The following is a 23,891-nucleotide window of genomic DNA, read 5'->3' on the forward strand; positions in this document are numbered from 1 at the left end:
TGTATAGAGGGGTTTCAGTTACATAAGTAAGGCAATAAGTACATTTCTTGTCAACCTTTTTAAACATTCCCTCAATTTTCTCCTACTTTCCTTTTTCCACCCCCCCCCCGCCAAGCTGTACAGATCATTTCCTAAATATTGTCTTGTGTATATCGCAGTTGAATTGGTTCCCCCTTGTCTTTTGTCTCACCATTCTGTTGCTCCCCTTTCCTTCCCTAATTCAAATAAACGTATACACAATGCTAGGGTACCAAAATCAAATGAACTCCAAGACATGGACACTGGAGGTTTTTCTTTGTTGTTGTTTTTAATGTACTATGTGATATTTTTTCTTTTGTATGTTCTTCCCCTTATGGTATATGAATATATTTTATATTGATAGAATGTAAAACAAAATCCAACTGTCGACTGTAGCTCAAATTTAGGCACCATAAAAATTCAGTGAGAATTTTTTTGAAAAAATCATACATAAACATGAGTTCATATCAACTGAATATTGAAGTATTTTGATTCCTTGCATGCTATAAATAGTATCTGAATACTATTTATATGTGAACAGGAAGCCACATTAAAAGACTATACTAGACATACTCACAGATGGCACTGTCACAGTCAGCATCAGTAGTCCTTTCAGAATCTTTGGAAGGAGATGAGTGGGCGGGAGAAAATCCCAATGAGGTTGATGATACTGATATGTCAATTTCTTCATCAAATCCTGGGGGTGTAATATCTGAGGCGATGGAATTTGAGGCATCACTTTCACCATTCAATTCCTACAGGAGACCAAAACCATTTTTTTAAGTTTAAGGAAGTTAACAGCAGGAGAAATATTCCTAAGAATCACTTCTGTACAAAATTCACATTTACTAAAAATTATTTAAGACTAACATTAAAAGAGAGATATAGGACCCAACTGTTGTCAGAGGAGAAATATATAAGTAAGTTTAAGTCCTTATCTGTACAGTCTTATGATTTGTGCAAATGTACCAGGTACTGTGCTGGGAATCTTATATACATATTTTCATGAATTTTTACCATATACAACAAATAAATGTAGTTGTCTGCTATTTAGTTATAAGCAAACTAATGTTTATAGCACTTAGAAAATATTTTCTTGGTCAGTGTTCATTAAAAGTAGAGAACTAGAGTTGAAAACTAGTCTGATTTCAGAGTCTACACAGGTATGTAATACCAAACAGCCACTTGAAAAATAATTTCAAAGCTTCTATTTTCTATTTTCATTGATTTCTCCCATAATTATTACGTGCCTGTCACTGGCTAAGCCCTAAGTTGTACTCCAAGATTGGACAATTTGTAATAATAATAATAGTATTAGTTGAGAATGAATTAGATATACTTACTTCCTTTTAAGAATTCAAAAGTGTATGTAACAGAAAATACACAACAAATAAGTAAACTACAATGTCATAAGAATAAAAAGCAATGATGTTTGTAAGCACAGAAAGAGGGATATATAATTTCACCAGGCCAAGAGAAAGACAATGCTTGGGTTGGAATGTCATGCAGTTCACCAAGTAGAGAAGAGATAAAGAGGACTGGCATCTTGAAAGCCAGTTTGTGAGATAGACCAGTAAGCCAGGAAAGTAGACTGACTGACACAATGACTTTTGCATTTTCTATTTGAATTTTCAGATACATAATCTTCATTTTTCAATAATAAGTCTAAATATCATGTGTTCCAGGAAATTTCAGTGATAATTCCTGCTCATTTAGTATCTGTGAAGCTGCTCAAGTATTTAAAATCTTCTTATCAAGTAATAAATGTCTTATGAACTGGAAAATCATTATCTAAACATAAGACATCACTTTAAAAATGTATGTACCCAGACTAGGGATGTGGCTAAGTGATACAATGTTTGCTAAGCGTGCTAAGGACACTGGGTTCCATATGTAGCACTGTAAAAGTAAATCATATGTTGTCAGTTCCCAAAAAATCTAAACATAGATTAAGTATATGATCTAGCAATTTTACTCCTAGGTATATACCCTAAAAGAAATGCAGACTCTAAAAGATATACTAATGTTCATAGAAACTCAATGAAATATGGTATAGACATACGGTGGAATTTTATTCAGTCTTTAAAATGGATGAAAGTCATACATGCTATGCCCTGATGAACATTGAAAGTATTATGCCAAATAAAAAAAGCCAAATAGTGCATGAAACTACATAGTTAGAAACTAGAATATTGGTTTCTAGGGGGCAGGGGAAGAACAAGAGATTGTTTGTGAAGACATTTTTTAAAGTAACAGAAAGAATAGTGATGGGGAGGAAGATGGTGGAGGAGAAGGTGGATGCTAAACAAGCTGTCACATAGAAAGCAGTTTTAGTGTTCCAGTGAACAGTCCTAGGCTAGAGAATCACACCAAGTGTGCCATCACAGGACAGAAGTGAATATACAAAAAATGGCACTGATCTGGTTAAAATTTTGTTATATACATTTGCCATAGAAACTATGCTACTCAACACAAAAGTTGTATGTGTTAAAGACACTTTCTAAAACATGTAACTTGAACAAATAAGCAAACAAGGGATTTTTGTACCCAATAGTAAATAGTAACTAACCAAATTTGATGGAGATAAAATCTAGTCACACAATAAAGATATTTAAGTCTTGGGATAGAAGGTAAAATCCTTTTGAAATAGTTAAAATTCTACCTGTCAAGTGAAGAAACACATTTGCAATGAGAAGAGTTGATTCTCCTTTCCAAATGGTGCATTACCTCTAGTTCAGGTTCCACATCCTGGAAGACATGTCTCTCTAGTCCCAGTCCATCTATTGCTGAGTAATTTTCTCCTTCACTGAATCCACATGCTCCATTCTCTTCACTGATTCCACCGACTGCCATAGCACCATTATTCCTGCCACGAATTCCACTGCCTGTATTGGCTCCATATTCTTCCTGATCACCAAAAGCTGCACTGGCTCCACCTACAGCACTTCTTCCATAGCCGCTCCTGGCCTTATCATTTCCATAGCCTCTGGCAGCTCCTTCTTTTCCATTATTACCAACTTGTTTGTAGCTTCCATCTCTTCCATATCTTGTCCAGATAACAAGATAAAATTAGTTAGTCCACTCAAGAAAATGTATAGGTCACCTGATTTGTTTTTTAAGAACAGAACGCTTAAAATGTTTTAATGTTCTCTTATTGAATAAGAGGGATTATTAAATCTGTTTTTTAATTAATAAGTTTTTTATTATGAAAATACCGTACAGAGGGGTTACAATTACATGAGCAAGGTAATGAGTACATTTCTTATCAAACATTGTTGCCTCCTCTTTTGTTTCCCCTTACCATTCCTGCCCTCCCATTCCTCCCCAAAAGTTGTAAAGCTTGTTTTTCAACATAACGTCTTGTACATCTCATTGTTGCAATGGGTCCACCTGAATCCATATTTAAACAATTTGTTTTTTTCCCTTCCCCTCCCCAAATTATACCAACATCAAAAACAGTGTAAACAGGGGTTATACTGTGGGGGAGGGACATACAAAGCAACAAAGAAATCATCTTATAACTATGTTAGAAACAATAGCAAGAAAGAAAAACATTTTGAGTCCTTATCTTGGGGATCATTTCACCTAACTTCAACTTGTCTGACCATTTCTGCTTGTCTCAGACATATACTAGGTATTGCAAATAAGGGAAACCATGGGACCTATGTTTCTTTGGGCCTGGCTTACTTCACTTAATAAATTTTTTTCCAAGTCTTTCCACTTCCTAACAAATGGGGCAATGTCATTCTTTCTGATGGAGGCATAGAATTCCATTGTGTATATAGCCCACATTTTCTTGATCCATTCATATACTGAGGGGCATCTGGGTTGGTTCCATATCTTAGCTATGGTAAATAATTTTGCAATAAACAAAGTTGTGCTGGTAGCTTTAGTATGGTCTTGTTTGTGATCATTTGGGTAAATGCCCAAAAGTGGGACTGCTCCGTCATAGGGAAGCATGTGTTTTTTAATACAAAAAGTAAGTTGGTGTGACAATGAATTGATTCATGACAGATAAGGAAAAATTCAAAAGATCCATCAGCTAAAGATAATATTAAATATATTATCTCTCTATATATTTGCATATAGATAATACTGTACATATATAGAGTTATGTGCATATATACATATATCTCAACTTGAATACTTCACCTTTAATCTACTAAAATGGTATTTGAACTGTAAGATGCAGTGTTCCATTTGAACAACTTAAATATATTATATGTCATTGAAGATCAAAATGCACAAGTATAATTCAGTCACCTTCTTAATACATTTTAAAAATAAACCAAGCTTAAAATAGTACTGCAATTATAACACATGAGTAGTATAAATAAAAAGATAAACCAACCTTGGCCAGTTAGAAGCACCATCATGATTACCATGTACATCATCAACAGACTCCTCATTGCCATCAGCATTATTGTGGTCTTCACAAACATACTTTGCCTGCTCAAAGTGGTTATCCAAGCCAGCATTTTCATTGGCATGGTCATAGGTATGTCTATATGCATTAGATTCAGTATCACCATCAGTATCAGCACCAGCATCATAGAGTTCAACATAATCACCATCCTCTTCAGGTGGCTGAACGATAGGTGCCGGAATTAACCAATCATTCCGGAAGATTTCAGAGAGTGCATTATAGCCCACCCATTCATTTGTTAAATATACTGGGGGTGATATTTTTCCTACTTTAAATCCATCTGGAACCTGTGTGCACAAGAAAGGTTAATGTAGTATCTAGTAGCCTTTCATTTTCTTCTGAAATGGGGAAGATTCCAAGATGACAATTATTAATATATTCACAGTTGAAACAAAGATATCCACTCACTAGATAGAGCCAAAAATTGAGTTAGGATGAGATGCAAAAACCTGAATATCAGGATGTGATTATTAGTGAACATTTTAGATCCCACAGTAAAAATTTAACACAGTTTTTGTTTAGTACCATTCCTTGTCTTCTAAAGAGTAGACATTTGATTTGATTCTGGAAAGTAGAACAGGTGATTTGATGATGTTGTTTTATCCAATAGGGTATACTTGAAGCTGACAGGTTCATTTCCATGGCTCTGCTTTATAAGCCATAGGTTAGTAAAGTATCTCAAACCCTTATAAAACAAATTACTATAAATTCACCTCTTATGTATGGCACATGCCATATTGTAGTTTATGGATAGGATAGGAATAAACAGAATATGAAATACACCTTTCTGACAGAACAGTACAAGGAGTTACGACTTTTTATCTTGCTATAAGAAGCAACCAAGTATTTTATTTTTATACATTGTCTTATCACATAAGGAATGCTATTGGGCAAAAAGTGAGTATCTAACTTTTTCCCCTTAATCTGTGATCAGCTTCCACAATTACCTCTTTAGCATTCCTCTCTCCCATATGTTCCAACACAAAAATGTGAAAATAGAATCTGTGTGATCCATTAAAGTTTTTCCCACTTCAAACTCCTAGGACTCTTTAACTACTTTTTACCTCCCACTTCCTGTGGGAACAAGAAGTTGGTCTTTCACTTTCTATTTGTCCCAATTTTAACTGTATTATACTATAATAAATACTTGCTAAAATTATTTTAAAAAACCCCTCAAAACACGTTTCAAATTTTCAATTCTGGAGGCCCATATAGCAATGGGAATTTATTTTATAAAGATGAGTAACTAAGCTAAAAAATTCAACTTTCTCTGCAAGTAAAGATGAGAAGATGTAGGTGGATCAAGATGCATTATGCTGATAAACTGATTTGTTGAATGGTAACTCCTTTATACAATTACTTTAAAAATAAAAATCTAATTAAAAACAAAGAATTGAAAGTTAAAAAAAAGAGACATGAATGTCTGAAGATGGAAACTTACATGGACATCAATCAACAAGCTTTGATCAATAGTAGAATAAGGAGGTGATGACTGTGACCTCCTCACAACCCTGGGACTCTCCTCTTCAGAAGAAGATTCTATGGAACATAAAAAAATGCATTAGTAACTGGTAATTGACAGAGATTGTGTTCAATCATTTAGTGTACCAATTCAATCCCCAGTTGTTTTTCTTACAGTCTTTTCACAAATGCTACAAGTGGAACTGAATTGCTTCTATTCAGGAAATACCATCTGATACAGAAATTAACTTCTATTTTCACTGATAGTAGCAAGTTCAAATTTTGTTCAATCTGTAGACCTATATGACTTTTGCTTTCAATATTTAATGTACACTTGCTAAATAATTCTTTCTACCTGTAGTTTAAGATGGTACACATTAAGACTGGTTGCTAGATAGATTCACCTTTACAAGAGTGTATTAAAAACAGGAAGAGTTGCGAGGATCAGTGGTCTCATATAATAACAAGTAAGAAAATGTTCTAACAATAGATAAAAAGATTAAAAATGAGTCAACGTTCTAAATTATTGACTCTGTAATTTAAATGCCCCTTATTTTCACCCAATGATATATTCTTAACCATTTAAGGAATGAACTACTGGAAAGAGACATAACTTAGGAAAGGTAGACTCTTCCTAACCAGTGCTATATGCTAGAAACTTCTGCAATGATGGAAATGATCCATATACACACTCTCCCACACAGTAGCCACTCATGACTACTGAGCATTTGGAATGTGATCTATTTACCTAAGAAATGGACTTTTAAAAGTGAGATAGTTTCTTTTTGATCTTTCATTTTAATAGTCACATATGGCTATGTAATATCACAATGGACAGATCAATGCCATGGTGTAAATATTTCCATGTAAATTACAAATTTATCCAGATTGGACACTACAAGTCCAAAGCGTATGTCTTTGAAAACACTCATGACATTAGAGGACAATATATCATTCTAAAATGTGTGCCCCCTTCTTCTGGTAATGTTGTAATTTTACATTTATTATTTTTATAGGAAACCATTTTCAAGAAGCTTCTAATATATATAAATATTTTAACAATTAAAATTCTATTATTATCCTGATATTAATTAACCTGGAGCTCATATTTTATAATATATCACTACTGTGGAAGTGGGCTATTAAAAATATTGAATGAGTGTCTTGCAATTCTATGGCAAATTTGTACTCAGATGATATCCTCTCATGGGACTATCAAATGGTCAATGTAGCAAATAAGCACACTAATATAACATAATTTCAGACCTGAGATATGGTGCAGTTGTTATCCCCTGATTCCTCCTATTAATCTCCATGACTATTTTGAGGCCTAATCCAGATTTCTTTATTTTATAAATGTAACATGAATAGAACTTAAATATTTTATTTATTTGTCCAGTATTACTAAAATTAGCTCTAGTTGAAAATTATCCTTAGTTGAAGCAGAAAGCACAAATTCTTCAAAAAATAATTCCTAAAATTACTTACCACTGAGGGTTATTTTACTTCTTAGTAGCCTGGTATTTTTACATGATATTACACTACTATTTAAATACTTCCTAAATTATATAAGTCCCCTAACCTGAAGAATAAGGGTTTTAGTTTAGAATTTTTCTAAACATTTTAATAAAATCCGTATGCTACATGTTTTTATGCTAGTCCTGGGGTATGAAATTGGTGCCTGGGTGTAGTCCCTGAGCTTTTGAGCTCAAGGCTAATGCTCTACCACTAGAACCACAACTCCACTTCCTACCTTTTGGTGGTTGATTGGAGATTCCAACAGACTTTCCTACTCTGGCTGGCTTTGAACCATGGTCTTCAGATCTCAGCCACCCGATTGGCTAGAATTACAGGCATCATCTACCTGCACCTAAGCATATATGCTCATGTATGCTACATTTCTACAGATGACTTGAAGACTTGATCAGATATTTTCCCTTTGCTCATTACCTGCATTGCTTAAAATTGTGTAATACAGGATTTTATGATTCATGGCACAACTTTTGTTTTACAAGTCTATAATTTATTTAGAGTCTCTCAAAAGCACATCTTAAAACACATGAATCAAAATTTATCAGAATTTATGAAAATATTTTCATGATTCAATTAATTTTTCATGTATTCTGAGTAAAATGTGTAAAGTTTCAGACATTTCTGAAATGTGCACATTTCTGTGTACATTGTATTTTGAGAAGGAATAAACTGACAAGTGAAACAGTCTCACAACTACTCTGTCCAATATTCTTATTTTCCTATAAATTTCATCCTGTTAGAGAAGAATGTCTCAAGCTCCTTTCACATATTTTTCTTATCTGGTATAGAAACAAAAATAAAGGTGGCTCCTCTAGCTCCTTAGACATACTCCTAACTAATCCTCAGTTGACTCAACTGGAAGAAGAAACTTTTTTTTGGTCTAAGAATGTAACTGGAGCTCAGTCCCTGACACTTTGCTCATTGGCTAGAGCTCTACCAATTGAGCTATTCCTCCAACTGCAGCTCTGACTACCCAACTGCCAAATGTGATGGATTTTGGGTACTGAATATCATTTAATCTCCCTTATGTATTTTTATTCATTTCTTTTTGAAATTATTTTTTTCCTGACTTTTGAAATAGAAACCATTAAACACTGGCTATATGTAGACTGTGTATTCTTTGAATCACCTGATGCTTCAGGACAATTCTCAGGATTTTGTCTGATGTCAATGGGCTTCTGAGCTTGTTCCAAAAGAGACTGCTGAGGAACACTAACAAAAAGACAGAAAAGCATGTCTAGTCGTCTAACATTCACAAGAAGCATGTACATCTCAACACAATGGATAAAAAGGTTTTTCTTAAATACATATCACCCCCAAAAGAAGTAGAGCTTAAGAACCACTTTCCAATTTACATTTTTGTCCAAACCTCCCATTTTATCTCGAACACAGAAAAAAACCCTCCAATATAGAAATTTTAAAATATATTAGGTTATAAAATGTTCAATCTAAATTTATATTACAAAGTATTTAGCCTAAATATTAGGTTAATTTTTAAGACTTGTATAAATTTTCTTAAATGTAATAGTCATACAATATTATTACTTGGGTAACACAATGAAAACCAGAAGCTTCTAATATATATAAATATTTTAACGATTAAAATTCTATTATTAGCCTGATATTAATTATCCTGGAGCTCATATTTTATAATATATCACTACTGATTTAAATACATACGTAGACAGAAAGGGCACACAGTTCAAATAAAAAACAGTATTGCTAATTTCTGTACTCCCTTTGGTTTTCAACATGCTAGGACTTACTCATTAATTTAAGCTTGGAATAGACAGAAGACTTTTCTATGGCCTAAACTTTCAGAAAATTTTGTTCCATAAATTTTATAAATTTGACCCTACTTTAACATATTTAAAGGCAACACATTATTCATAAATTAAAAGTCCTTTTGTCAAGTGAATAATCATTCCATATTTAACATTAAACTGAATTTTTATATATTGATTTTACTAAAGTTATGTTTCATATTACTAGAAACATTTATTCAAAACCTCCATTTCAGGTTAGGAGCCCAATGTGAACCCATTTATTGATAATGCAGAGTAAAATAACAGTCCACAGTCTTGTTTTCTAATTTTTCAAGATTTCTCTGCATCAGTTTAGTTTAAATATATGAATACATGGACTTAAAAAATACCAAGGTAAAAATTTACATTATTACATAAACATCAACTCTCTATACTGTGACCATAATGTCCAGTATCTTGAATCTAGGGAGTACAAAGAAATATTTACTGAGCGACTGAATGAATATAATTTAAATTCTCTCCACTGGGAGGCTGTAATAAGAGGGGTATAATTTTCAAAGAGCCTACTTGAAAATTAGGCTCTCAAATAGAAAAATTGTCACGTAACATCTAAAATATAGAGCATGACTTTTGAAAACCATTGAAGATTACAGATAATATAAAGATAAAAATAGTTTGAGGTAAATATTGCATATGCTTTTTTATGGATCAAGTATGGAGTCTTAGATCTCATTTTAACTATAGAATACTTGTCAATAGAAGACTTGCCAATTCTGTAGCATTAGCTTCTGCAGTGTAGCAAATGTGTGTGTGTGTCTTTGTGTTTGTATTATAATATAATACGTGTAAAAATAGTGACGAACTGTGAGTCTTTTTATTACCAATTAATTATTAGATACTGTCAAATAATTTATCATTATTGATTCATTCTTTTATATGTAGGTTTTGCTGCTAATTATCAAATTGAATGACATGGAAATTGCAATAGTAAAAGTTCTAGATACTGAATCATTGAATATAAGTTAGCTCAAGGCTAGTAGCACTCAAGGCTTGAGGCACAAGGTCACTTCCAGTTTTCTGGTAGTTTACTCGCGATAAGAGTTTCACGGACTTGGGCTGGGAAGGTGGCTCAGTGGTAGAGTGCTTGCCTCGCATGCATGAGGCCCTGGGTTGGGTTTCTCAGCACCACATAAGCAGAAAATTCCTCAGCACCACATAAGCAAAAAGAAAAAAGCCAGAAGTGGCGCTGTGGCTCAAGTGGTAGAGCGCTAGCCTTGAGCTGAAGAGCTGAGGGACAGCGCCCAGGCCCAGAGTTCAGGCCCCATGACCGGCAAAAAAAAAAAAAAAAAAAAAAAAAAAAAAGAGTTTCACGGGCTTTCCTGCCAGGTCTGGCTTTGAACCGTGATCCTCAGATCTTAGCCTCTTGAGTCATTAGCATTACAGGTGTAAGCCACCAGCACCCAGCTGCACATAAGGTGTTAAATGTGGACCAATCATGCCAATGGTTATTCTGCCATTAAAACTAACTTGAACTCCACAGAAAAATTTGTGTCAAAGGGACAAAGTTTCATTTTCCATGTGATTAGCTTTAGTAATTTGTAAACAGAAATCAAGAGATACATACCTTGAGGAGAACGTCACACGTTGTGTATGATTGTGGTTGTTACGCATAGAAGAAGATCTCTCTTGGACCTTAAAGACACAATTTAATACTGTGGTAGAAAAAAAATCTCGATCTTAATTGATTAGAAATGCCTTCATTTATACTTTCTTAAATATGCATCATAGAATTTTTAAGTATGTCCCATTTTCATAGTTACTTTTAATACATTAGAACTGTGTAATGTAACCTTTGATCACTTATTTGAATTTTAGCACAGGAACAAATTCTTCAGATCATATAACCATGGTATTGTTGAAAAATTGGAGTTCTAACAATAAAAGTGACTTTGATAGTAATTTTATACCAACACAAAGGAACATCTAGGAAAGTGCTTTACCACTTAGGCCATGTCTCCAACCTAAAGTCAAAAGAAGATCTAAAATAGAATGAACTCAATATTTAAGAATTTAAGCTAAATATATTTTTTGTTTTTTAATTTTAATTTTATTGTCAATGTGCAGAGGGGTTAGTTACATATGTAAGGCAATGAGTATATTTCTTGTCGAACATTGTTACCCCCTCCCTCATTTTTCTCCCACTTTTCATCCCTCCATTCCCCTCCCTCCACAAGTTGTAAAGTTCATTTCCATCTCTTGTGAGTGTCACTGCTGCATTGGTTTGTCCTTTATATGTTAATCACACATTTAAGATAACTCTAGGTTTTAAAAGGTAGTCATAAACACATACACATCATTAAAATCTCAATAATCTAAATATCCCATGTCAAAGAAAGGTGAGTTTTTGTTTGCAATTTGTACTGTTATAATCAGTGTTCCAAAGACCTTCTGCCTCAAAGGATTTTGGATTTTTTCCTATTATTATTATTACTGTTGTTGTTGTTGTTGCTATGTAGCTGTACAAAGGGGTTACAATTCCATAAGAGAATTTGGGTTTTTCTAATAATACATGTATCAACTACAACAGAGCAATCAACAAATATCACATAAAATGAGTCAGCTTTAACAATGGGGAAAACTGTTCACATTTGTATTTTTGTCTTGCTCATGTAGTTTTGAATCCCTAGATTTCTACTCACAGTATGCTGGTTACTTAAAAAAAATGGGCATTGTGATATTCATTGAGAACAAGATTTGTTAGAAAGGAAATATAGAAAACATATGGACACAACAAAAAAAACAAAAAAAGAAAGGAAACTTAATGATATAATTTTTTAAATATAGAATTCTCATACTGATAAAATTACTCTATAGTTTCTACAAACTGTACTGGTTCTAATAAACTATTTTCTTGACAAAATGGCTTACCCAGGATGTTTCATACTACTGATAGACTGTTGAGAAATGAAAAACACTGTCAATGTTCACATGTTCTGCTAACAAGTGTTTCTAAATATAACCAGTTGTTTGGTAGTATGTACCTGACTAATTTTTTCTACTTTTAAATCAGATAACTGGCATCACCTCGACCCAGGAGGCAACAATGCTGGATAAGAAATGTACTCATTACCTTGCTCATGTAACTGTAACCCCTCTGTACAGTATTTTCACAATAAAAACTTAATTAAAAAACATAAATTTTAATGAAAAATTCAGTTTAGAAACTATCACTGTTTTACATTTTCATATCACTTGACTTTAAAAAAAGAATATAATATGCTGATAGTGCCATGAGAATGAGCCTTTGAGAGATAAATGAAAGTATTTTCCCTAATGCAAAACCCATTAGACCTAACTGGTTAATAGGGCTCATTGACAGTAGTCATTAACATGCTAGCTGGCCTAATTTCTCCCAAACATCACCATTTCATACTAAAATCTTCCCCTTTCCATCTGGTTTCTCCTCTCTTTATATTCTGGGAGCTAGACATTCATTTCCTCTTTTGGGCCTTCCTTCTTGCTGCTTTTACTTTTTCTTAGGTCAAGCATGCCAAGCAATCTCCATATATTCCATTGGTTCAATGTGCACAAACTTTTATCTAGAATTCAGACAAGGTCATTTGTAATTACACCATCAATTATTATTAAGTAAGTGGATGCAGATAATAAGGCTTAATTTAGTATCAACATAATAATTCCTTTTATGTAAATAGGTGCTGAAAAGTATTAGAAAACAAATGTTGTCAGTCTTTTTCTGACCTCATTAATTTACTTATCAAGCAAATTATTTGTCAGTGTTGCTAGCTTGTATCTAATAACTCCAGATAACTTATGTCTATCTAAGAAATCATCTTATAAATATGTTAGAAACAATCGCAAGAAAGAAAAATCATTTGAATCCTTATCTTGGGGTTCATTTTGCATCAACTTATCTGACCGTTTCTGCTTGTCTCAGACATATACTAGTAACTGCAAATAAGGGAAACCATGGGACCTATGTTTCTTTAAGATAATTTCTTTGTTGCTTTGTACATCCCTCTCCAAAGGTATAACCCCTGTTTTCACTGTATTTGATGTTGGTATAATTTGGGGACGGGAAGGGAAAAAAATTGTTTAAATAGGGATACAGGTAGACCCATTGCAACAATGAGATGTACAAGACGTTATATTGAAAAACAAACTTTACAACTTTGGCTGGGGGTGAGGTGGGGTGGGGTGGGGGGGAGGGTGGGGGGAAAAGGGGGGAGGGGGGAGATGGGAAGGGATGGGAAGGGGAAACAAAGGAGGAGGCAACAATGCTTGATAAGAAATGTACTCATTAACTTGCCCATATAATTGTAACCCCTCTATACAGTATTTTTACAATAAAAAAGAAATCTTATTAGCAAAAAATTATATCTATCTATATTAGAGGGTTTTGAAATGATATTTTAGTGATGGTTCCTAAATAAGATAGAAGTTAACACATTATATTCCACACTTCAATATGGGCATTTATTAAGTTATGACTGTTTTTATAGTATATGGTTTATGCAACCACACCACTGACTAATTATGCAAAGGTGGTGATAAATTGTAGAAGTTATAAATATTATTGAAATTTATAAAGATAAAGGATGGAAAATAGTAAATTTTGATTAAGGAGATAATAGGTAGAAAACTAATATAGTTGTATTTCTAAAGAGATACAACGGGGTCTTTTGTTGTTCCATATGAATTTTTGGATTGCCTCTTCTATTTCCTTGAAGAATGAGGTAGAAATATTGATAGGTATCACATTGAATTTGTAGATAGCCTTGGGAAGTATTGTCATTTTCACGATGTTGATCTTTCCAATCCAGGAACATGGGAGTTTTTGCCACTTTCTAAGTTCTGTTTTGATTTCCTTTTTCAAGTTTTTAAAGTTTTCATCATAGAGGTCCTTCACTTCTTTGGTTAAGTTAATTCCTAGGTATTTTATTTTTTTGTGGGGCTATTACGAATGGAGTTGCTTTCCTAATTTCAGCCACACTTTTCTCATTGTTGACATACAGAAAAGCCATTGATTTTTGAGGGTTAATTTTATACCCTGCTACTTTGTCAAAGTTTTGAATCAGCTTGAGTAATTTGGGAGTGGAGTCTTTAAATACAAGATCATGTCATATGCAAAGAGGGAGAATATTACTTCTTCTTTCCCTATTTGGATCCCCTTTATGTTTGCATCTTGTCTTATCGCTGTAGCTAGGCATTCTAATAGTAGAATAAAGAGCAGTGGAGAGAGTGGACATCCTTGTCTCATTCCTGAGTTAAGAGGAAATGGCTTTAGTTTTTCACCGGTCCCATGGTTTCCCTAATTTGCAATAACTAGTATATGTCTGAGTCAAGCAGAAAAGGTCAGATAAGGTGATGTTAGGAAAATGAACCCTAAGATATGTATTCAAATGTTTTTTTCTTTCAGGAACCAAAGTTCCCACCAAAGGAGGATTCGGTGGGGGGGCGGAGAGAAGATGGGATGGGAATGGGAAGGGGAAACAAAGGAGCAGGCTACAATGCTTGATAAGAAATGTACTCATTATCTTGCCCATGTAATTGTAACCCCTCTGTACAGTGTTTTCACAATAAAAAAATAAAAATTAAAAAAAGAAAATTAAAAAAAAAGATACATCAAGCTATTACCCACAGTATTCAAGCAGCTTTTCCCACTTTTGATCAGACTTCCTGAAAACACGAGGAAAATTCTTTTGAAAGCAAAACATAAGCATTAACTAGCATGTGTGAAAATATAAAAAAACCCACTCTTACATTTTCAACTTGTCTCAGTTCTTCCTCATGCTGATTAAAGATGTCCTCCCATCTGCGTTGGCGCCTTCTTCTGCGGGCTTCTACATCCTCAATTTCAAGCTCTTCAGGTCTCCGTAATGACTTTGCCCTAAACCTTTTTGGTGAAAGTCTTTTTGCTAATGCTTGCCTCAGACTAGAAACTTTTGATTTTTTCTTCCTAGTTGGTTCTGGTTGAGTGTAAAATATGTTCGATGAGAGGCTTTCCATCAGGGTTTGCAGTGGACCAAGTGGCTTCGAGTTACTTGCATTTGGTGCTCGAAGCAAGTCTCTTGAGAGTCCTTCTATCAGAGCTTGAACTGACTCAACTGCCTGTGAGGTCTCTAGTGCCCAGGCCTGTATCTGCGGTGACCCTTCATTTCCCTCCCCTACTGGAATGAGCACCTGAGTATCCAAATGTAGTGGCAAGAGAACATGGTGGTTCTGTGAGAGTAGGGGCAGGAACACTTGGGCACGTACTAGTAATGTCTCAGGTGCCTGAGCCTCAACCTCAGCCTGTGCAGGCTCAGCAGCCTGTTCCTGTACCTCTGGCTGTTCAGGTGCTTGGTTCTGGTCCAGATGCTGTTCAGGGAGATGGTTCTGCCCTTGCCGTTGTTCAGCAGCCCTGCCCTGTCTTTGTGGTTGTTCAGGTACCTGATCTTGCCCGTGAAATTCCTCTGGCACCTGGTCCAAATCTTGTGGCTGTTCTGATGCTAGGGCTTGAACCTGTGTACATTCCTGGGCCTGGGCCTGAGCCTGTTTTGGAAGGGCCTGTTCCTGTTCCTGGGCCTGTTTCTGGTTCTCTGCCAGAGCCTGTTCCTGTTCCTGGGCCTTAGCTTGTTTCTTTTCCTGGGTCTGAGCCTGTTGTTCTTTGGGTATGGAGCTCTCTTTCTGTGAAGGCCTAGCCATCTTTCCCTGAGCCTGTAGTGGCATGATCATGCCAGACAGCTTCCGTAGTCGTGGAGGTGCCTTAATCTCCATGTGTAGAGGTCTAAATGCCTTACCCTTCACCTGACCTTGTAGTGGCATGAAAACCCTAGCTGCCTTTTGTAATCGTGGAGGTGCCTGTACCTGACTCTGTAGAGGTCTTTGTGTACTTTCCTGTGCCTGTATGGGCATGAACACTCTAGCTGCCCCTTGTAGTTGCTCAAGTGCCTGGACCTGTGGCTCTTCTTGATCAGGTAACCACCTCGGTTGAGATGGTTCTCCGTGCAGGACTCTAAGTGGTCTGCATCTGCTGCTGGTTGGTATTTTTAAAAGTTCATGAGTGCAAGAGGGTCCTCTGAAATAAACATACAAATGATTGCCATACAATTAGTTTTCAGTGGAATAGAGCCATCCAGAAGAATTGCTGTCACTTTAAAAGATGGGCCTTTTTCTTTTTTGCAGAAAGGATATTTCAGTAATTTTTCTGGATTAATTCCTATAATGTCTGAAATAGCCTGCAGATATTATTTATAATAATAATACAGTAAATTGTTAATGGAGTCTGATAATCTATTGATCATACTGTTGCTACATATTAAGCAGGCTTTGGTTAGTATTTTTTTCAGTATTTTCCCTCAATATCTCATGGAAATAGATCTGTTATTTTATATAGGTAAGGATTAAGTTATTCTGATTGAAAGACAACAGTATGGAGGCAAGTACTTTATGTAAATTGCTATCATCAAACTATATAGAACATTTATTTAACTCACCTGAATCTTCTCATGGTATATTGCTCCTTAATAGCTTCTCTTTCAAAAACCAAAGGGATCCCTTTTTTATGAAAGAGAAAGAGTCAGCAAAGGTGGATTTAATTCACCATAGTCACTTCATCCTGCAATTATCAGGATGTAAAGTAGATTCATAAGGGCAAAAAGGTAGTCCTTCAAATGGTATGGTGATGAAAACAGTATTCTATGCCTACAATAGTGTATTTCAAGAGGATTCATTTCTATGGTCATTGGAAAGAAAATGTGCAATATACTAGCTTCAGTTATAAAGAGACAGAAAAGGGAATGGGGAAAATGGTGAATGGAACAAAAACACAGACTTTATGGCTTACGATTAAAAACTTAATTCTGGATATTACATTTATTACATTTAAAACATTCAGCCTCTTTTCTATCAGTTGTGCTGCTACTATTGACAAATAGAGGCTTGTAAACTGATGAGTTTCTTTTGAGTTTTCTATATGAAAATGAATATGACAACTATATTTATATACTTAGCATAAAGGTCATGTAAATGGGAACTTTTCCTGCAGATATCATTGTGGAAATCTTATAGCTCTGGATATTAGGCCCATGTGTGGTTTTTCTGCATTCATTATGGACTAGCTTGTGTCTGTGATGTACTTCCAATACTTTCATCATCAGAGGTATATTAATATTAATGCTTTTCATTTGAAAACATGATGTGTATAGGTTTGCACATGGAAAAAACATCAATCTCTCTCTCTCTCTCTCTCTCTCTCTCTCTCTCTCTCTCTCTCTCTCTCTCTCTCTCTCTCTCTCTCTCACACACACACACACACACACACACACACACACACACACAAGACAATAAAGGAGTGATTTTGGCTTTCATCTGAAAGCTCATTCCAGTGATATTAAACTCCACACATTCACATTCTACCTTTTTTCTCTCTTTTCTTAATGATTCCAGTAAGATGCTTTGTTAATGACTCCACAACATGCCGCTCATGTTTTATACTGCGAACAAATGGGTGCTGAAGCATGTTTGCAGAAGTAGGACGAAACAGGAAGTTCTTTATCATGCACTTTTCCATAAAATTGTGGAACTTGCGGGACCTAAAACAAATGATTTAGAGGAATGGAAGAGAATTTTTAGGCCTGCCACATGTCTTTTCATCCCCACCTACAAGCCACTTTGAAGACAATATTTTTGAAAGAGTTGCCTCCAGTTATATTGTCTTTTCAATTAGCAGAGGTCATTTAAGCCTCAGAAAAGAAGCCAGATCAACAACATTCTCTATCCACATGACAGTAGAAATTGGAAAGAATTCAGCAGCATACACATGGTAAAACCTCATGCAGTGATATGTCAATTAAACAGTTATGATATATGTCTGTGAGGTTAGATTTGGTCACCCATATAACAGTTATCCTCTGAAGCCTGAATGCTTCATTTATGATGTGAAGTTTTAGCCACAGGGACATAGATACAAAGATTCAAAAGGAGGGGTTTAACTAAGCCATTTTAAAATGGCCCATGGAAACAGATGTGGTTAGAAATCTTATATTTATGAAGAGAATTCAACTGAATTGCAAGGACAAATGCTAGCAATCAAATCATAGTCATCACACAGAAGGCAAGCAATAAATACTAAGAATAAGCAAGAGTGTAATGAAATCAACAAGAATTTTCAAGTTTGCCTCAGTTGGTCCCTCTAGAAGAATTAGCACTCTGTTTTAGATTGTGGATATTTAATTTAATAGACTAATGGTCTATTAATCACAATCACTGCCTATCTAAACACAGTAAGAAAAATCCCCCCAAATTTGTATTGGTCCCTCTCATGTCTTGAGAAGCATCTGAAAAATACCCATTAATAACAAGGAAGTAATATCTATATCATATCCTTTGGGGGACATTACTTCTTTCTAGCTGGATACTTAGCTCTTGATGAAAATGCTCTTGATGAAAACTGGTTAATTTTCCTACTGTGATTCCTGGATTATCCGAACTATTTTCCAGTAAAATGGTGAAGCAGGACTGACCAAATGAATGAAAACTTTGCTATACAAATATATAAAATCAATGTGTTTAAGTCAATGAAATTAAGACATTTATCTTTACCAGCCACTGGATTTGACTGTGGGAGCAGATTCACGCAAAATAACGAAGAGGGCTTCCAAGGGCTGAAGATTACATAGAGCTGTAAAGGGAAATTGATAGGTTTACCAACAATACAAAGCACAACTAGAACACTGTTCACCAAAGAGGTATTGTCTATTCTTCTAGTCTTCTGAATGAACACTAAGGGATGAAGATGTACATAAGAATGTAAAAAACATAAACACCACACTAGGTAATATTTTATAACATCACTATTAATGGGTGTGGCAAATAATTTAGATAAAATATTTGAATCCAGGCATCAGTCACACCAACTCAGTAGGCTAAGATTTGAGGATCATGGTTGAAAACTAGCCCAGGAAAAAAGTCTGTGAGGCTTTTTTTCCCAATTAACCAGCAAAAAGCCACACCAGAAGCAGTGGTTCAAGTGGTAGAGGGTCAGCTATGAACAAGAGAGGCAATTAAGAGTGGGGACAGTACCCAGGCCCCAAAATCAAGTCCCCGTACTGACACACAATTTTTTACTGCTTGGTTGATGGATTATATCAGAAAAGTCCATTACAGTTGGACATATTCTTTAATATTTCTGTACGGTGGGTATTTATAAAGTTTTTGTATGGTGGGTATTTATAAGGTATAAAATGGCATATGTAACTATAGACTGAAAAAGTCAACCAGTCTAGTAACTATGCACAATGATTTGTAAAGAAGGGTAATTTAGTAGTCTTGAAAGCTGAGAAGAATCTTTCTTGGGAGCTAAGAGTCCTAGGAAAGAGGTAGATGTAGCATAAGCTACTGCCAGAGTAAACCTGAATTTTAATCCTACCTTTGCTTTATGACCTTGGGTGAATTACTTAACCTATATTGCGCCTCCATTTCTTCATCTAAAACACAGAACCAGCTGGGCACCAATGGCTCATGTCTGTAATCCTAGCTGCTCAGGAAGCTGAGATCTGAGGATCACAGTTCAAAGACAGCCTGGGTAGGAAAGTCCATGAGACACTTCTCTCCAATAAACCACTAGAAAACCAGAAGTGATGCTGTGGCTCAAGTGGTAGACCGCTCACCTTGAGCTGAAGAGCTCAGGGACAGCGCCTAAGCCCAGAGTTCAAGCCCCACAACCGACAAAAAACCAAAACAAAAATACACAGAACCATTAAAAAGGTGCTATGACTATTAAAAGCAACTTAACAATAAGAGTTTTGTCATATAGCAGATGTTTAAAAATATTAGTTATTAATCTATACTGAAGATTTTTAACTGACACTTCAAGTCTGTGTCAATTTACTACACTTTCATTTTCTTTTTCATCTATACAGGCATTCAAAGAAAGCCAATAATAATGCTTTTGGAATTCTAGGGGTTTCTGTAATCATTTAAAATATGTGTCTTATTTCACTTATTTCCCCTTGTATCATGACTAATGGAAACTGGCAGTAAAAATCTCTACTAGGCAACTATGTAATAAATTTCTTTTAATATCCCAAATATATCATTCAAGTGAAGAGAGTTTGATATGAACAAATATTATTTTTGGTGCACATTCATGGACTTGAACCCAGGACATAAGTACTGTTCCCATTTTCAATTAGCTCTCTTACTCATGGCTGTTTTTCTACCACTTGAGCCACTTCCTCCAGCCTGGCTTTTTGTTGATTAATTGGAGATGTATTTCCATGGACTTTTCTTCCTGGATTGGCTTTGAACTGTGCTCCTTCAGATCTCAGCCTCCTGAGAAGGTAGGATTATAGGTATGAGCCACTGCCTCCTGACACCAACATTATTTTTATTAGGGTAAAAGAAAGAATGTTGTTTAAAGGTTTTGCTTTGTTCTCAATTACCTGGGTATATCCTCATAGAAGGTGCAGGCTTATAATTGAGCTCAGAATTAACTTCAGTTTCAAAAGACCAGGATCATGTTTGACTCTTATTTCCTTTCCTATTTTTAATCAGTAACAAGACTCTTCTTTAAACATTATGAGTTTGTACCATACTAAACAGTTCTCATTTATTAACATCTGAGCATCATTCAGTCAACTGACAACATCTTCAGCGGTCACAGAGAATCCAAGTTTTAATTAATGGAAGGGAAAAGTTCATAAGACAGTAAAGAATACAGTGAGCAAAAGCTCAACATCAGCTCTGGGTCATTTCCTATATAGGAATATAGGTCTAATTTTAGTAATGCTTATAAGTGCCCTTTCTAAACTATATCTCATAATACTGCCTAAATATTCAGAACTAGATGTCTACTCTTTTGAAATAGCCAATCTCCTTTTAAAAACATAACTCTTCAGAGGCTGGACACATGTTAAACTGGGTCTTAGTATGAAGTAGTTTAAATAGTGTGATTTATTCCTAAAACATGTTGAGACCTGAGGAAATCTAAATATTGGAGGAATGAATCTTCTGATGGGACAGGGTGCATGAGGCACTTTGGTTAATATTGACAAGAGGTGTGAAAAAGGGATACTACAAGGAATAAAAACAGAGCTCTGAATATGTACGGTCCACAATATTAAAATTAATTCCTATAGTATAAGGAAGAGGGCCACAGTAGGGAAGAAATGGTCTAGATTAAGATAAATTGACTAGTATAGATAATAAGGATGGGCTGTTGACCCAATCCTGCTTCTCAATAAGGAGACGTGACATTTATATAAATAACAGAGGGTATGAAATATGTCTCTTCAGCATCCATCAGTGTGTACTATTGGGTATTTGATATCTGCTAGCAAAATATGACCTAAAAGTAATAAAGATTCCCATATTGTTTGAATTTCTACCCAGAACCTAAGGGCTGAAGAAGGTCATGCATGGAAGGACTCTCTTCTTAAAGTTCTTATACTACCCTTACATTGAGAAGATATTTTGTTTTGTTTCTCCAGGACAGATTCACTGAAGAAAGACAAGAGGGAGATAATTTTGTATCTGAATCTGAAAGGAGAGTATAATATAACTGTGGCTTTGGAAAACCATCCCTTCTGAGAAGATAATTGTCATAACCTGAGGGGTTGCTAATGTTAATGAAAACCACATTTATGCAAAGTTAAGGGTCCAGACAATAAAATAGACTTGTGAAAGAAAGGGTTTCAATGAAGTCTATGTCCAGTGTTGCTCATGATCAAAGCTTCATTGTTGTAATGACTTATCTAGGCCTTATTTCCTTGTGAGTTCCCAATATCCTGGGTTTCACTCATCTTTTCAAAGCAGCTTGCTGTTTGCATACTGTGCAAGCTACCTATTCTGCACCCTTTCTGTGAGTTTGCCCTTCATTCCTTTATGTCCTCCTTTATGATTTGATTTGGTATTTTTATTTTGGGATAAAAAAAAAGACTTGTGGAGTGTTCAGAAACAATGGGAAAAGATTCCTTCATGCATGTTGTATGACCAGTTGATACAGTCATGCATTATAAATAAACACATGTATTGATAGTAGTATGAAATATATTGCACATTTAAAGAGAGAAGAAGAAAGAGGAATGGAGAAAAATAGGAAGTGAAGGAAAGAAGAAAGCAAAAGAGAAGAGGAGAGGGAGAGTCTTGCTGCTCTCTATGTAGCATATTTTCCAAGCAGAAATAATCATAACAGGAATAATTTCTATCTCCTCAGTCTGATTTCGGTTTTACATGTGAAGCTTATGAAATAGTCTTTACATTTTAACATTTTCCAAAATGAATATTCAAAACCTGAGTGCAGTCCCTGGACTTCTTTGCTCAAGGCTAGCGCTTTACTCACTTGATCCACTTATGGATTTTTGGTGGTTAGTTGGAGATAAGAGTCTTAACAGGCTTCCCTGCCCAAGCAGCCTTCAAACAACAATCCACATATCTCAGCTTCATCAGTAGCTAGGATTACAGGGGTGAGCCACCAGTGCAAGGCCCAACATGACTTTTTTTCACCCAACCTAGGGACTTTGCAATTTGGGGCACTAGAGGCAATAGTAAACTGATCTGTACATCTATCATAACTTTATTTCAGCCCCTGTTTGGAATCCCAGGAGACACCAGAAATTTTTAACAATTTTGTTACCATGATTCTTTTGAATTTCCTCCCATTGACCTTGTAACACAATACTAAAGATAGTTCAAGTTTATAAAGCTCAGTGGGTAGATGTTATACAGAGAGAACATACAGGAACATGAGGCATCTAAATACTTCGATTTAAATACTGAAAAAAGCAGATGTGAGATAAAATGTGCTATGGAGTCATATATTAGATTGATATCAACCATTTATACCCAAGTTTCTTTCATTTTTTATTTTCCTACTAGAAAGCAGTAATACGAGAGAAGAAGATGTGATTATGTTGGCTAAATGATGAGGGAGTGGAGAATACAGGAGGAAACAGTTAAGTGCATTGGGGTGGCTGAAGGGCAATGACAAGGAACCAAGTATGTGTTGGTAAACATTGGTTTAACTTCAGTGAACCACTGGAGGATCATCTCAATTATTCTATCACATTAAAGAGTGACTATAGAAGTGGTCCAACCCAAATATTTTACGAGTCAGTATAAACTGGAATGCCTGAAATTCTAGCTGCTAAACACTGTCAGGATAATGCTGAGTCAGCCTAAAATAAGGATCAAAGAAAGATAAATTGATAGACTATTTTAAATATCCAAATCTTGTGAGTCTTATAGAGTCACAGCTTTTGGAAATCACTGAAAAGGCCACCGTTTGTGGGACACCTGTATGTCCATTTAAAGCTGATTGGTGCAAGAAGAACTCCTGGCATCTTTCACAGACTCTATTTCCTTAACCCCTTGCACATACCAATCACAGGAAACATTTTTACTTACGAGGAGCCCCTTCTGCCATTTCAATAGCAGTAATTCCCACAGACCAAACATCACTCTACAAAGCAAAAGAATCACAAAATTACTTAAAATGGTGCATTGGCAGCATTAAGAATCTGGTTTCATTATTGATTGATATTATCACAAGTATTATCTGTGCTTAGTACCAATCAGTGTCTTATTATACAGCAGGGTGTTATGGCTCAGTGAAAGAAAAGCACATATTGGATGTATTGTTACTGTTGCCTAACCTGAAATATCAAAAAGCGCATTATAAACAAGTC

The 23,891-nt window shown here is 35.3% G+C and overlaps 1 protein-coding gene and 1 long non-coding RNA gene across 2 annotated transcripts in view; one reads left to right on the forward strand and one right to left on the reverse strand.

Annotated features, from left to right (window-relative positions):
• Positions 1 to 21,855, forward strand: part of LOC138840153 (uncharacterized) — a 76,359-nt gene extending 54,504 nt beyond the window's left edge. Inside the window, exon 3 of the long non-coding RNA XR_011376045.1 lies at positions 21,696 to 21,855. This is a non-coding gene — a long non-coding RNA (uncharacterized lncRNA). The remainder of the gene's footprint in view (positions 1 to 21,695) is intronic.
• The window catches only part of Nrk (Nik related kinase), a 128,157-nt gene that overhangs the window by 31,219 nt on the left and 73,047 nt on the right, over positions 1 to 23,891 (reverse strand). Inside the window, exons 9-19 of the mRNA XM_070039989.1 lie at positions 23,611 to 23,665; positions 18,808 to 18,886; positions 17,623 to 17,798; positions 16,701 to 16,761; positions 14,986 to 16,282; positions 10,829 to 10,896; positions 8,568 to 8,650; positions 5,886 to 5,983; positions 4,370 to 4,731; positions 2,746 to 3,064; positions 596 to 773 (exon numbers count right to left, since the gene is read on the reverse strand). Of these exons, the coding sequence (XP_069896090.1) occupies positions 596 to 773; positions 2,746 to 3,064; positions 4,370 to 4,731; positions 5,886 to 5,983; positions 8,568 to 8,650; positions 10,829 to 10,896; positions 14,986 to 16,282; positions 16,701 to 16,761; positions 17,623 to 17,798; positions 18,808 to 18,886; positions 23,611 to 23,665 (2,776 nt within the window). The remainder of the gene's footprint in view (positions 1 to 595; positions 774 to 2,745; positions 3,065 to 4,369; positions 4,732 to 5,885; positions 5,984 to 8,567; positions 8,651 to 10,828; positions 10,897 to 14,985; positions 16,283 to 16,700; positions 16,762 to 17,622; positions 17,799 to 18,807; positions 18,887 to 23,610; positions 23,666 to 23,891) is intronic.

The sequence above is a fragment of the Dipodomys merriami genome, unplaced genomic scaffold (assembly GCF_024711535.1).
Source record: "Dipodomys merriami isolate MVZ:Mamm:240054 unplaced genomic scaffold, mDipMer1.0.p SCAF_3, whole genome shotgun sequence".
NCBI lineage: Eukaryota > Metazoa > Chordata > Mammalia > Rodentia > Heteromyidae > Dipodomys > Dipodomys merriami.